A 16,813-nucleotide genomic window follows, 5' to 3' on the forward strand; every position below is an offset into this window, starting at 1 on the left:
CGGGTCCATTCTACCGACGATATCTTTCTTCATTTGAAAAGAATTCCCATGAAAAATACGAGAGGCGAACTAAAGCCCGGCGAGAAGGTTATCACTTCGGTTCCTTAGTCCAAATTTTCCGTTCCTGTGTTCCTCTTCTGTGCCTGTTCCGAGTTTTCCGTTGAAGCCTCAGACAACGAATTTGTAGAACGACTTCTCGTTGTGGATCACCTCCACAGCAGCTTCTCTATAACTTGTCCAACTCTGATTCAACAGTACACAACAAAATCGACACAGCCCACATTTTGCGACGGAAATTTTTTTCGTGAATGACGAGTATACTGTTACTCATACCTCGTACGTCAGACCTGCTCTTGGGCTCTTGCAGAGCAGTCTCGTGAAGCTTGATACGCTCTGCAACTCTGAGAAGGGGATGTAGGTCAGCGTTTATAAATGTTGTTCTCGCGTTGTAAGTACAAAATCTGAGACAGTCTTTATGGGGAGTCGTGCACGTGTCGCTCTGGTCACGAATCAAACATGTCCTGAGCAACCTGAGATTCGATCGCTTCTCACCGGTCGCCACACTGTCTGACGCCTGAGATGAGAACATCCAACGTGAAGGGTATTGACATTGTTTACGCTGGAGTGACAAGTAATTTTCCACATACTAGGCAGCCCTGCCACAGCGAGCTTAGCTTTGAACACAGGAGCAATCTAGTTGGATCAGGAAGCCACCTTGCGACATTTTTGACATACACACACAACCCTTTCTCAGCTTAGGAGACCCTGCCAGAAGACATATCTCCTCTGTTCATCGCTCAGTCACCTCCACGCTACTACGGTGAGGCGGTAAACCTTGCAGAGGCTTCAACATATTGAATTGGCTATGTTGAAGTGTCGGAGCAATGTGTCTTTGGCCCTTGCCGTTCTTAGCCCTTAATACAAAGTCATCTCTTCCTTCTGAGTTCCTTTTCTCTTCGATAAAATGACTCCACAAAAATTTGTTATCCGGTTTCGTGTTTTCCTCATTTATTTTTTCTAATATTACACTATTTTATTTCAAGGACGAATATGGAGTATGACTTCTTACGATCCTCCTCTAGCTCGCATTCCCTTATTACGACTCCTGTTGGGAAAACCTCAACGTGCACTCGATCTTTTTCATATGTTCGTTTTTCACGAGGCGTTTCAAGTTATCAGATTGGTCGTAATCCTGATATTCAGATTAGTTGTGAGGTTCCCCTACAGTAGGTTTCACATCGCATCTTTCACACTTATGAAAGAAGGCAAAACGCTCACCGAGCTTACCGAGTTACCCGAGCGCATTTATCCAGTCTTTTCGCGCGTGTCTTTTACTTTCTTTTCATGCGCCTATAAGGCAATCGTATAGCATCAAAGGAATGAGGAGTTAGGTGTATCCTGGAGATCCCATGCGATTCAGAGCCGGTTGTACTTTTATCAACATCGTTAATAATATTGAATTTGTTTGATATATTTATCATATAACCCCTTCCTTTCGCTGTCCAGACTCTTCATGTATCAAACTGCTGCTCGGCTTGTCTGTTCATAGAATTTTTTTTCTGAGTAGAGGCGATTTTTATTTGGCCGCAAACGAAGTATTTTTCACTGTTCAAGATACGTGTAGCAACTGTTTTTGTGCTTTAAAACATTCCTTTCATCAGCAAAAATAACGTACAATTTTTAATTTACGTCATTTTCATTAAAATCTCAAGAAAAAAAAACATTACCTCTGGTAAAATGCAGTTTAGTATTATTTTCATCGATACGAATAATATTATTCTCGATGAACGGTAGAAAGTAGGAATGGGGCTCTCCCATCCGAGAAAACGCGTGAAAGTAGGCAAACAAGCTCCGATGATGCAGTCAAGTCATACCGTGTGAAAACTACACTCCGTACTCTGTAAGATCGGAATAGGCGTAGATGTACCAAGGGGACTGTCGAAACAACATAAGCTTGATGTGATTCACGCTGACATGAAGCTAACCGGCCTTCATTCTGAACAGTCTGATGTTAATCAATCTGCTTGGCATGTCCCGCCGCATTAATTTCACTTCAGATTCGTTTTAAGTTTACGAAAGCCTTTCACCTGTGACTTATGGGAGTTAGCCGATGTATCAAGTCAATACTCTTATCCTCTCAGACAAGTCTGGTATTAATTTATCAACGGAAGGATGAAAGGGTTGGTTGGCACTAGGACCGCTTCGAACTATCTATCGATTGCACAGACACAGACTCTCACCGACTGCGCACTACCCTCCCAAATAATAGTAACAATATAATTAGCATTATTACTAATGCTATTATTATTGCTACCAGTATGAATGTCCGGCTAAAACCGGACTTCAGACTTCATGTTCGCTTCGCACGCCTCCACTGATCAATGAAAATTAATAATGGTGTTAGTTTCTGTGAAATTGGAATTGTTTTCCTAACAACGCTTTCTTCTTCTTTTTTAAAATTTAATTAGGCGAAAGATTTTATACTATTCTTTCTAAACACGTCAGTTCTACATTAAGAGAACATTCAAACATCAACTTCAAACTCTCCTTCGACACCAATATAAATAACATATGTCGTATTGGTTTTGATAAGGTGTACACAAGGTTGTTAAATAGTTTTATTGGCTAACGTTTCGACAAAATCGCCTTCTTCAGAGCTTGAAATGGATGGTTCGCGTCGTGTTTGTATCAAAAACACGACGGAGCTGATTTGTCAATGTCTGCATCAAAGAGCGGGTATTGAATGGAAAGGATAGGTTACGAGAATGGACACCTTTAGGTGCCCATAGAACACAAAAACACGACAGAGCCTATCTTGAAACAAAGGTCCAAATCTCAGCGCACGAATCTAAAACGTGTACTCGAAAATCGCCTGAGACATTTTGGATCCAGGTCAGAAACCCTAAAATGAACCACAAGGGCGAATTTCTGTCGATAACACGGGAACTCGCACCATATCTCGGATGGTTCTTCAGATCCGAATGAGAAATTCGAACCATTCGAACTCGTGATCGATCAGTCAGCGGCCCATGCTAGGCGTCTCCTATCCAAGGTGAGCATTCAGTTTGGTCGCTTAAATTGTAAATTGAATCACCCATTTCAGGCAGGCCCTAAAGAAGACGATTTTGCCGAAACGTTAGCCAATAAAACTGTTTAACGACCTCGTGTACAGCTTATCAAAACCAATACGACATTTAACTATGCCGAGATTCATAGAATGTCGAACTTTCAATAAATAACATAGACACAATTTGAAAGCATTGTTCGAAGAATGATTTCCACTTAATTTTCCTCCAACAGTTATCACAGAATGATCTTTTAGCAGAAAATGACGTGAAGGACATCATCGTACTCATAAAAATAACGTCCCAGGTCACACCATCTAAACTGTTCGCTACTATTTAAGCAGCCGTTTTCATGCTCGTTTCCATTTCCAGAAGAAGACATGTTACCAACCTGGGCAAACCTGCAACGAGATAGACGCATGGAGTAGTCTTACAGGTGGCGCACAACACGGGCAGTAGCAATGACTGGGGAGCGGCTACTACGTCTAATTCACCTTTTGTGACATGCAAATGAAGTAATTGCGCATCACTTCGACGCCGTGGGACCTTTCTCACCTCATATTATACCTTTCTGGCGCACCAATTCCACGCCATTGGACCTGCCGCATCCCATCTTGTAGCTTTCCGATGTCGGCGCACCATTTCGACACACACACACACACACACACACACACACACACACACACACACACACACACACACACACACACACACACACACACACACACACACACACACACACACACACACACACACACACACACACACACACACACACACACACACACACACACACACACACACACACACACACACACACACACACACACACACACACACACACACACACACACACACACACACACACATACATACATACACACACACACACACACACACACACACACACACACACACACACACACACACACATGACAGACCAAGCCCGTTATTATATAGCATGATACTCTACTCACCAAGATAATTAGTAACAAGAGATAGAACTTTTTGCAAGATTTCAAATTATATGAGAAATTATAATACTTAAAAGATGCTGTTATGAAGCCGGTCTATGTATACAATTCAGCTAAGGTTTCCGTCAACGCTGATTCGTCATATTCAACAGAACTTAATGTATCACTTTTCCTGGCATAAATAAATGCACAAAGCTGCAGCGACAGACTGCAACATATCTTGAGAAACTGTCATTCATTTAAAGACAGCATACCACGAATGTAATCTGTGGCGGTACGGATTTCATGTGGAGTATCCGTATAGGGGGTCGTAGATTTTGGAGATCAGGGTGGTCTGCTCAACTCTCCCTGAATCACTGCAGGCAGCCGGCCCCTGAATGCTGTTTTGTACGATCCCTTCTATTGCAGCGATTTTCGCGTAGCATTTCGTCTCTTACTGCCTATAGGAACAGTCCGAATTGATTTTCGATGAATCGCAGGGCTGAGGCAGCGCAGGGACTGGAGCGTTGCAATAGATGGCATCCTACAAAACAACATTCTGGAGGCGGCTGTTTGCAGTGATGCAAAGAGAGATCGGCGGAACTACCTCCGTCTCCATAATCTACGATCCTGTATACGAATACTCCATCTGAAATACGCACCACCTCAGATTCGTGGCATGCTGCCTTTAAATTACACACTTCAGTTGATGTTGCTTTTTGTTCGTTCAGTCATCTCCAGGACAAAAATCCGAATTTTCAATAAATGTTGTTGATTAGTAAAAGCCTTCACCTGTTTATCACTCTTTCTTTTAGCAAGAGAAGTTGTTTCAACTTCACGAGGTACTTCAGTAGAGGGTTGAGATGTAGTGGTCTAAAATAAGTGTACAGTAGAATCCTAAGCATACGATGTAAATAAACAAGTACTTTCCCTGCATACAGGAGCCTCCTGTTCGCCACGCTTTCGATTTGCATCAGCAGTGACTGGGTCAACGACAGGAACTGGTGACACCTGAGCTACACGTCCTTTTAACAAACACATGAACCTCAAGAGTGGTGCTCATGGCAAGTGAAAGATATATTGCGTTTTCACGAGCATTTTAACTCTAAACACAGGCGTTCTTGGAGAGAATTTGTTCTGATGACAACGGTTTCTCTTATCAGTGACGTGTGAGAAGTAGCAAGTCCAGTGCCATATTTAAGGTAAGTTCTGTGCAGAAATTCCCTTATACAGTTCTTTCAGGATGCATAATTTCAGAAACTTTTTCTACAGGTTTGAGTTATATATGTATACTTTTCTCCTAAGCGATGCACAGCATAGGAGATTCAATATTACATAGTTTTCGGTAGTCTATCTAGGAGAATTCTGAGAAAAACTTCAGACAAGTTCTGAAGGAGACTCGCTCTATAATGCGATAAAAATATTGTTTTTTGGGTCTTTCTTTTTTGTTGGAATCTACACGTCCCAATTCCAACAAAAAAGGAACACCCAAAGTAATAATTTGATCGCATTGCAATAATTTGAAGCTAAAATCATAGCATGGGTCAGAACGATATGAGGCATGGTGCAGTTGCGTAAGGGAATCCGACAATCCCACTGACGGTCTTCGTGTTGTGTTCCAGACCCAAGCACGCTGATTTTGAATCACTCGATGTGCAAAACTATAATGAAATGGAGAGTACCATTGTCAGTGAAAATTTTTGCTCAGTGGATATCGCTGTTGTAGCGAAGTTCGATATAAACTCGAACCATCGCCTCCTTCTAGCAAGATCGTTCCTCATGCGTGAGAGAAATATTAACAGAGAGGATTCTTAAACTCGCCATAAAGAAGAGACTTTTTGCTTCCACAAACGGCATTCGGGATGATACCGTAATGGACATCATGGACCAAAGTATCATTACGTCGTTGAATATCTTCGGGGCTGTTTGGGTAAAACCCAGAATTTCAAAGTTTCCAAAAGACGCCTGCTTCTGGATATTCGCGTTCTGATGCAACAATTTGGAGTTACACGAACAATTATAAACAACAACTATAAACTCACAACTGAGTCTGGCTTTGCAGAAATGCAATTAAGGTGGAGGTTAGCGAGAGCAGTATTGGTTGAAGCTGCAGGGATAGGAAAGTAGCATCCGCTGTCCTACGTTGGGACATAAAGTCATACGGCATTCAGTCATAATGGGACATTCAGTCATAAAGCAAAGACTACTGACATTCGGAATTTTCCAACTCAAATGGACCCATCGGAGAAGGTCATCTACAATTTCTACTATGGTTTCTTCGATAGTCACATCTACTTGCCTCCTCGACATCTAAGTTAAAGTGCATATGACATGTCAGAGCAGCAAAGCCTTCGTGTCCCTCCACTGCTTAGAAACCTTTCTTCCAACATTATAATTGAATATAAATGAACGGTGGTGACAACTCTACCCAGTTCTTATTCATCAGAGTTATACAGCTTCTCCAATTGCACAATCTTCTCGAAAGAAATACGAACAAATGGAACAAATTTCCCGGAAAGAAAGACAAAAAACAGAAGTAGAAAAAGTTGACAGTTAATAAGTTAAAATTTAGTAGTTTAGATAAATGTTAGTTTATCTAAACTATTAAATTTTAACTTTAAATTTAGTTTAGATTTAGGTAAATGAGAACTGTGTAGAGTTGTCACCACCGTTCATTTACATTCAATAATAACGGTGTCTTTGTGGCGCAAAATCACCAGAGGAATCGCCTACCGGAGCTGTGAGGTGCCTCTGTGGCAAATCATGTCTGGGCATGATAATCATTTCAGCTACATCATGTTGCCTGCCATTTTAAGTGGGAGAAATCAGTTTTGGTAGTTTTAATCTTGTAAATCAAACTGAGTTTAACATCATTCGGGAGGACGTCTCTCTCAAGAAGAACTAGCTGTGTCATGTACGGAAATAAGTAGAGGTGGCAAAAATCACTTTTTTTTTGTAAAAACAGTCGAAATTTTCTCCACTTTGGTCACAGAAAACCACAACCTGCTGTAACCATACGTAAGCGCCTAACCCAAGAGAGTCAAGTGCGAAGTCGCGAGACACAAGTGTTCATTGTAAGTCGTTGACAGCTACTCAAAGATTGGAACAAACAACGAAATAGAGCGAAACTGTAAATTTGACATCGAAAAGACTAAACATCTTCCAAAACAGAAACTTACAGTTTGAACAGTTGCCAAGAACAAATTGTTCGCATATGGAGGTTCGGAACAGGTTTTCTATGGCTAGGAACGTATTGGCTTTTTAATAACTTTCAATATGGCACTTTCCTCAATTTCCCTGGACAATTTAAATTTCGAACTCACGTATGATATGGGGGATCAAATGTTCTGAATAACCTCTTGGCTACGTATATATTAATCATTTTATCCAGTTATGAAATCAGCGCAAATCCTATGAACACCTCTTCCTTACACGGAGATATGTCCGCGGGATGTGCCAATGGCAGAACTGCGAAGGTGTGAATATAATTAACGAAGGTTGCGGAAATTTTGCCTGTTTTTAGGCTATACATTTGCCGAAACTAAATTCTGGAAATATATCTGAAACCAGGTTCTCATTAGCTCTCGAATAATACTTTCAAAATCTGACTTTGCTCACTAACACAGATTCCGACGGTTTGCGCCGGATTAATACTTCGCAAGTTAAAGGCATCACTCCACGAATCTGAGGTGGTACGGATTTCAGGTGGGGTATTCGTACACGGGATGGGAGACTGTGGAGAGGGGGGTGATTCCGTCCATTTCTTCCTAATTGCCGTAATAAACGGCCCGGAAAATACGGCTTCATTCGTTCTGGCGCACTATTTTCTACAGGGAGTTCGACTAGAGCGCGCCAGCCTTGTGCGGCGCCGTATCTTCCGGGCCGTTTCCTACGGCAATTAGGAAGAAATGGACGGAATCACCCTTCTCTCAATAATCTACGATCTCGTATACGAATACTCCACCTGAACTCCGCACCACTTCAGATTCGTGGAGTGATGCCTTTAATTTTGGGACAGTAGTAGCGGTGTCGTGCATTGCTCTATGGGGAATTTCTCGCTCTATGGGATACTTGCACAATGATTTTTTTTTCAAAATATAATTGAATCCTCCTTTTTTTTCAGAGATCCCCACTATTTTTTGCATTTAATCGATGTGTTGAAAAACTGAACGACTCATGAGGTTTGTGCTAATATGGAGGGCACTTGATGAGCGAGGTAAAACTTAAAAAGGAACAAATAGGATGAGAGAGAACAAGAAAAACAAAAAACATGGTAAAGAACAGTGTGAGGTGGTGAAGAAACAAATGGGTAGAAGACGTTGGAAACGGCAGGTTAAATAGTAACGAAGAGTATAATGTTAATTCGCAATAGTTTTCCGTTTTGACAAAAGTGTGAGGAAAAGAATTTTGGGACAGAGATCAGCATTTTCAAGCATTTTCCTCCATTCTTACCACCAATCTCAGCATTGACGGTCTTTTCGGTGAGATTTGATGCAAATAACTTACGAAACTTTATTGAGGAGGGTATTCTTCATCAAATGATACTGAGTATTGAAGGCGGCGTACTACGAAATTGAGGGATCTTACACAAGCAGATCGGATTATGTTGCTCGCTAATGTTAGCGAGATCACGCTCAGTTGCTCTTAGTCATCCAGAAAACGGCATGAGAAATCGTCAAATCGTTCCCCCTCCAGTTAGGTACCTTAAAGGCATCACCCCACGAATCTAGAGTGGCAAGGATTTCCGCTGGAATATTCGTATACAGGATCGTAGATTATTGAGATAAAGGTGATTCCGTTCATTTCTTCCTAATTGCCGTAGAAAACGGTCCGGAAGATACGGCTTCGAGCGTGCCGGCACACTACTTTTTGCAAGGAGTTCGATTGGAGCGCGTCAGTCTTGTGCACGCGCCGCATCTTCCGGACCGTTTTTTACGGCAATTAAGAAGAAATGGACGGAATCACACTCCTCTCCATAGCCTACTATTCCGTATACGTATACTCCACTTGAAATCCGTACCACCTCAGATTCGTGGGGTGATGCCTTCAAGACACCGCACGTCTGCGAAACCTCGCATACGTGCCGCCATTGCCGGCGACCGGGAAAGACAGCGCCAGGAGCCCTTTGACTGTTCGTTCACTGGCAGGCGAACGAACAGAAAAAAGGAAGCTCTTACTTTCAGAGGCATGGTGTTGTAATGTGCCTCCAAGGAGAGAGAGGTGTGACAGTTCCTCACTCTGTTTTATCTCAGGAGAAATGAGCCTGACTCCCATCACATGTGCGAAGTACATTCCTAGTATATGAAAATACAGTGCAAGACTCCAAATAGACTAAAGCACTTCACAGTTCTTAGTTCACAAGACCCGGACTTCTTGTTGATGTGATAGTTATCTGATCGCTTACAAAAACTACGAAAACCACGAAGGAAAGGTTTGTGATGATCTCAAATTTTGATTGGAATTTTAATACATGCTGATTACCATCACATTCATGATAAAAATTCTCATCGTCGTGAACAACTTTTTTAGGGGACTTTCGCAATAATACTCCGATTCGTCTTTTAATGATGAAATCAAAGTAAAAAAAGTGCTTCACGGTTGGAAGCGTTACTTAAGTGAGCATATCAGTACTGATTGATCGGCTCGTTCTGTAAGGTTGCACAAATCGAGAATGGACGAAATGATTCTCGCTATATTGTGTTGGCAGCTCTTGTCGAATGATGTTGAAAAGTAGGAAAAAACAAATTCGTAGTAACGTCAGCAGAACGTTAGTGGTGTGCTGGGATGGAAGGATGAATTGCAGTGGTGTATCTATATCGTTGGCTGGGTGGACAATTTCTAAGAAAGGAAGTGTTTTCGCAAAATTGTTTCAGAGATCATCGCACGAAGTTGAAGCGACTACTACAATGCATAGGATGCCTTTTCGGGCACGGACCTTCTTCACTAAATCTCGAGCTTCGTAGCACGTCCGCAGACGACAGATAGGAGGTAAGAGAGGCGGAGTTGCCTCCAACAAAAAATTTCCGCGTGTCCACTCCGGGAGCACATAACGTTCTCTAAAAACTCTAGACTAGAGGCGAGCAGTCTGCCCATAGGTTTTAGAATTACATACATATTACAGCGATAATAAAGACTCTTCTGAATTCGGAGGAAAGCCTGGTTCGCCAAAAAGAACGGAGCATCGGAAGCGGAAAGATCTTATGATGCGAACCAAGAAAATTGGGTACGACGTTATCGGGCTGACCGAGGCGATACCGCGCCACCCACTGAACGCCGTTTATGAAACTGAAGTAGAACTGTTCTTAGGAACTCCCCACAGTAAAGGAGTTGTTGGACTTGATCACCTCGTAGATACGTGGTGAAAACATCGACTGTTTCGAAGAACTTACAACCCGAATCGGACGACTGCGTATGAGAAGATGTGGTCCAACGCCAGCCTTCACTGTTCTTGTCGTTTATGCTCCAACATCAAGCTAGAAAAAGAAGTCTAGGCTTTCTTTGTGGACTTACAGGAGATGTATGGAGAAGATCATGCATGTTTTCTACAAGGTCTTTGTTAGTGATTTGAACGCCAAACTTAGCCGCAGAAGAACACCTGAAGAACTTCACATCGGGACCCACGACTTACAGTAGAATGTTCAGGGTGAGAGGCTTTCCGAATTTACCATGCCGACAAATATCTTCGGTACGCTAAGCGGCTTCGGAGAAGATTCCGCATTGGACAACATCGAAGGAATAGGAATACGATCGGCTCGTTGAAAACTTTCACGACTGCACTACGAAGGGTGAAAGCCGTAAAATCAAGACAAGCTTGTCTCCAGAAGCCTCCTCACCATCTGTGGGAATTCGAAGATCTCACTCCAGAAGTGCTCCAATCCGAATTACGACATGCTATGTCTGTAAGAAATCGTGATCAGCGCCCGATCCCCTGTATAGTGTTCTACCAGTTCTTGTCAAAACTCTGACGTGGTTCTTTACACGTTACCTATCGGGAAGGTTCCTAAACAGTGGAAGACCAGCAAGATCGAATTACTGTATAAGAAAGGACATCCAAACAACATCAAATACTATCACCTAATCTGCTTACAATCCTCCAACTACAAGTTCTCTACAAGAGTGATCCTTAACAGAACCGAAAAAGTGTTAAATGAAGGACAGCAATTTTACAAAGCAGGATTTTCAAAAGGATCCAGCATGGTTGACTAAATTCTGAAAAAAACTTTGGAAACTCGTCGAGGATACAAGATGTCGGTATATCTCACCCTCATCAATTGTTGAGAGAGAAGCGGTTGTGGAAGCCTTGGGCAGCAAAGAGGTCTTTACTCAGTACATAAAGATACTTCGAGAGCTGTACAACAACTTCACGACCGGAATTTCGCCATCCTTCAAGAGTATCATTATCGACGTGAAGGGAGAAGAGAGTGTGACTCGATAAAGAGCATGGTAGATGTGTCGCGTCAGCTAGATTGTAAGCGTTGGGCGGTGATACACATGGAGAGAAGAATACATAAAATAGAACGGAAGAGATTCAAAAACAGAGATTTTGCATATCAGTTATTGTGAGAGCCTTTTTCAAGTCAAAGTCAGGAGCAAAATCAATTTTTGAGGAGATTTCGGAGATAAAAAGTTCTGCATCTTAAATTGATACTCGTTACTTCGCGTCATCTAATTGTTAATTAGTCGTATATGATTACTTCGACATCGAAGCCCTGAGAACACAAGCTCAAAGTTGCGAGGCAAGACCAGCATTGGATAGCTATCAAATTCCAGTATTTAATTTGAGCTTAGTTTCTACAGGAGTCTGTCTCTTAGAAGCCTTTCTTAAAAGTAAGGACTGAAATTTTGAGCTAATTACTGGCACGCCTAATACTTATGATGTGTAGAAATGCTCACAACATTGCTAGACATGAGGTCTACTTGGACAAAGATAAAAATGATTAATTCATTTTGGAAGGAAACACGTACGAGTTCGGCAGTACGCAAAACGTTATTGTCGAAATGTTCAACTCGTCTTTCTTCGTCCGCGCTGTAATCATTAAAATCTGAAACGTCGTCAGTTTTGAGGGAAAAACACGAGAAATTCAGAAAAATCTGACAAACGTACGATGTGGTTCGATTTTGTCATTAGATTTTTTCCTTCTCTGAGCGTATTTATCTTTCCTAATTTCCACCCATATAATCATAAGAACTATGATGACTAAGCAGATAGCTACTATTCCCAGAAAGAACAGCAACTCTGAATGAACAGAAGACTGAGACAAGAGCAAGAATCAAGAAAAGAGAAATTGCAGTTCGTTGCTGAGGAGATTTTAGCGCAATTTTTGGTTGTTTAAAGCAACATAAGTTAAAAGGAATTTTGGTGTATTTCCTATGCGAATGGATTATTGCGAGAATGAAACAAACAATGAAGCGTCTATAAACAAATCTTCCTTTTGCTTCCTCTTGCCCTCCTCTTCTGCCATTAATAGGGTTGTCCCTTTCCACATTAGCTGATGGCGTCGATGATTTCTCTTAAACCTGAATGCAATGATGAGGTTCGTCTGCTCGCAAAGATCTACCAGACAATTTCCGTTGTTCGACGTTTATTCGACGCGGGACAATAGCATCTTAGAAACACATCGGATTGTTCTTTCAGTCTCATCTTCATCTGCGTCAGTTCTGACGATTACTGCTTGTTTAGTTGGTGTCTTGGGCAGCAACGTATTGAGTATTATAATAAAAAGGCGCCCTTGTGATCGTCCTTAGCGATTTTGTTGGGTACATGAGCACTCACGATCCAAACCTTTAGTCCACCGTCCAGAGTTTGCATCATTTGTGATCCCGCAATCGTACAAAGGTGCATCTTAATGACGCTGGCAATAATTCCTCCACCAGGTTATTTAGTCGTTCCTCACAATCGTTCCTCAGTGCTAAGACTGGATCCATGAGAACCCTTGACGAACTTAGCATCATGGTGACAGGCCTCGAGAATTCTAATATAGGATTCTGGTCAGTAGATGTCGCTTCTTTCTTTCTGGAAAGAAAACCGCAGAAATCTAAAATGCGACTTTAAGGCCATAATTATGCAAGATCTATGTAACCTAATAGAACTTTTGATATAGAAAGGGACAAAAACGACAATAAATATAAACGATAGATAGAATATCATCGCAACAATGTGAAGTACTGAGTGTCGTGAGCGTAAGCAAAATTGTCAATGCCGTGAACATAAAATGACACAAACTTGCTTCGTTAGAGAATGGAATACTAAGAAAGCTCCAGTTGTCATTGTGATATCAGTGTTAGAATTCACTAAATTTCCAACAGCGAAACTAAAATCCAATAATAATTTATCCTAAAATTAGATTCTATAGATAGCAAACACTCTCAAAAAGACTGTTAACAATCTTGGCTACTGCTTGACATCACCAATCGAATACTCTCAGTCATTATGCCGAGATTCAAGGAAAGTCGAACTTTTGCGCTCTTAAAATTTTCATTGAGCCTTTTCTCGATCTGGAACAAATACGTGATCCACTTTGTCTGAGAATGTAGATTTTGCCGGTTCACTGATTCCTTTCTAGACGTAATGGAATCTCATCAGTAAAATATCTTGTCTACCATAATTATATAGGTGGCGTTCTGGGAAAAACATTCAAATGTGGTGAACAGAGTTCCAAAAAGGAGAAAATGAGGAAGTAATGCACTGAATTTTGTCAACTCCTACGAACAGTATTTATTAAAAACGGAGGAGGTTGCTCACTTCATGCGGTAAGATCTTGCCTGCGCACTGCCAACGGCGAGTATCCTCTTTAAAAAGTAGAACATCTCTAAATGGATATGTGAGCGGGCCTATATGTGTTTATGTTCCTATACCACGTAAACAAGTCTTTGAGAATAGACTGATTTTGGCCAAACTTTGCACAGATGTATTTTGAGACAAATTGTAGACAACATTTCGCATAAAGGTGTTGATCCTCTTTACCGGCTGGGTGCGGATCAGGAGGCTGTCAGAATATATCCACGGGAGTTGCGCTGCGCTGCAGTCAACAGATGCAGAAAGATCAGTGATCTAAGACCTCTAAAATGCGATGGTCATCGTTTCAATTTGCCTAGATTTGAACATGAACATGAAATAATGTGTGAAATTTAAGAGATAGCTTAATTCTTATTGGAATCAAAACTGGAGATGCTTAAAGCATAGATTTATTTGCTTTTGAAATCCCACTCTATATCATACCTATATACCTACTATATATATTCTATACCGCTTATTTTTATAACCAGTCTGAACGTCAAACTAAAGCCGGACTTCAGAATTTCTGCAGTGTTCAATTCGCCGTCTTCCACCGATCAACAAAAATTAATGGTAGTTGCACTTTCGGTAAAATTAGAATTGTGCTTTTCTAACAACGCGTTACCTCCTCAACGGTTTACCGCCTCATAAGCGGTTCTAGGTGTCGAACTTTGATGCACAGATTAGTCTTCCGGCAGGGTCTCCCAAGCTGAAAAGGAGTTCGACACATCCGATATTCCGACTTCTCGGAATTGGAAGCCTAGCTAAGTGTAAACCACTGCTAAGATTCACCACTGTTTTGGAAAAAGGTCGCAAGGTGGCTCCCTGATCCATGGCCCGTGGCTCGCCGTGGCAGGGCTGCTTAGTTTTTGGAATAGTCTTTTTGCCACTCCAGCATATTTACTGCCTTAATACCCTGCACACTGAGCGCTGTCGTCTCAGACGTCGGACGGTATGACAACCGATGAGAGGCGATCAAATCTCAGGTTATCACGACGTCTTTGATTTTGGACCAAGGCGACATATGCACGATTCGCCATGTAAACTGTCTCAGACTGTGTACTTACAAGCGAGAACAGTGTCTACAGATGCTGACCTACATCCCCTTCTCGGAGTTGCAGAGCGTATCAAACTTCACGAGACTGCTCTGCAAGAGGCCAAGAGCGGAAGGAGAGACGTGCGACAGATGAATGACGATATACTCTCCATTAGCGGAGAGGAGCTTCCGTCGCGGAATGTAGGCAGTGTTGGTTTTGTTGTGCACCCATCTGTCGTCCATCTTGTCGATTCTCACGGATCTTGTCACTTCGTCTGGCCATTCTTCGCCTCCGCCCTCTGCGCCAAGAACCCATCAACATCATCAACACCTACTCATCAACATCAGCAGCTGATGAATCCGAACTGGAGGAAGTGATCCGCAACGAAAAGTCCTTCTACAAATTCGTTGTCGAGACTCCAGCGCAAAACTAGGGAAGGGCACAGAAGAAGAATGGAGTATCGGAAAATTTGGACTAGGAGACGGGAATGAAAATGACAACAAAAGCAACGATTGCCAAAGTTGTCAATTTTCTGAGTAAGTATCTCTCAATGACCTGTTTTCTATAAATTTTAGCGAAAGTTTCCATAGCTTCCTTAACAATTGCATCAATTCTACATTTAGAGAACAAACACAAACTTCAGCTTCAAACAGTAATTCGATATCAATATAATATAGACACAATTTGAAAGCGTTACTCGAAGTGTGGGTTTTATTTCTGATTTCTTCCAACCGTTACCGCAGATATTAACAACGTTTAACATCGAATGACGTGTGCGACATCATCGTACTGATAAAGATAACGTTCCTCAGATCATGTAAACTATCCGCTATCTAAGCAGTCGTTTCCATGCGTGATTCTATATTCTGAAGAAGACACGTTACCACTGAAAACGTGAGATAAATGTGCGAGGAAATAGACACACGGAGTTATTGCGCACCAATCCGATGTTGCATGACCCGTCCCACCCCATATTATAGCTTTGTGGCATCGGCGCGCACCGATCCGATGCCGTGGGACCCGCCTTACTCCATTTTCCGAATTTCTTCACACGTACATACATATATACATATACACATACATACGTACACACATACATACATACATACATACATACATACATACATACATACATACATACATACATACATACATACATACATACATACATACATACATACATACATACATACATACATACATACATACATACATACATACATACATACATACATACATACATACATACACATACACATACACATACACATACACATACACATACACATACACATACACATACACATACACATACACATACACATACACATACACATACACATACACATACACATACACATACACATACACATACACATACACATACACATACACATACACATACATACACATACACATACACATACACATACACATACACATACACATACACATACACATACACATACACATACACATACACATACACATACACATACACATACACATACACATACACATACACATACACATACACATACACATACACATACACATACACATACACATACACATACACATACACATACACATACACATACACATACACATACACATACACATACACATACACACATACACATACACATACACATACACATACACATACACATACACATACACATACACATACACATACACATACACATACACATACACATACACACATACACATACACATACACATACACATACACATACACATACACATACACATACACATACATACACATACACATACACATACACATACACATACACATACACATACACATACACATACACATACACATACACATACACATACACATACACATACACATACACATACACATACACATACACATACACATACACATACACATACACATACACATACACATACACATACACATACACATACATACACATACACATACACAT

The 16,813-nt window shown here is 41.3% G+C and overlaps 2 protein-coding genes across 5 annotated transcripts in view; one reads left to right on the top strand and one right to left on the bottom strand.

The window, feature by feature from the left end:
• RB195_018351 (uncharacterized protein) overlaps positions 1-16,813 on the bottom strand; it is a gene marked incomplete at both ends in the record, with an annotated part of 28,678 nt that overhangs the window by 6,384 nt on the left and 5,481 nt on the right. The window contains 7 exons of one of the 4 annotated variants that reach the window (XM_064185757.1): positions 1,875-1,996; positions 4,811-4,891; positions 4,958-5,029; positions 11,984-12,060; positions 12,123-12,254; positions 12,961-13,031; positions 13,099-13,166. In XM_064185757.1, the coding sequence (XP_064041639.1) occupies positions 1,875-1,996; positions 4,811-4,891; positions 4,958-5,029; positions 11,984-12,060; positions 12,123-12,254; positions 12,961-13,031; positions 13,099-13,166 (623 nt within the window). Of the gene's footprint in view, positions 1-790; positions 915-1,874; positions 1,997-4,810; positions 4,892-4,957; positions 5,030-11,983; positions 12,061-12,122; positions 12,255-12,960; positions 13,032-13,098; positions 13,167-14,476; positions 14,503-16,813 lie in introns of those variants that run through there. The other 3 variants (XM_064185760.1, XM_064185759.1, XM_064185758.1) reach the window with 3 other exon arrangements.
• Positions 14,758-15,207, top strand: RB195_018352 (uncharacterized protein; the record flags this gene model as incomplete). The annotated part of the gene is made up of 1 exon (XM_064185761.1): positions 14,758-15,207. One exon carries the CDS (start codon positions 14,758-14,760, stop codon positions 15,205-15,207), a length of 450 nt encoding a protein of 149 aa, XP_064041642.1.

The sequence above is a fragment of the Necator americanus genome, chromosome II (genome assembly GCF_031761385.1).
Source record: "Necator americanus strain Aroian chromosome II, whole genome shotgun sequence".
In the NCBI taxonomy this organism is placed as follows: Eukaryota; Metazoa; Nematoda; class Chromadorea; order Rhabditida; family Ancylostomatidae; genus Necator; species Necator americanus.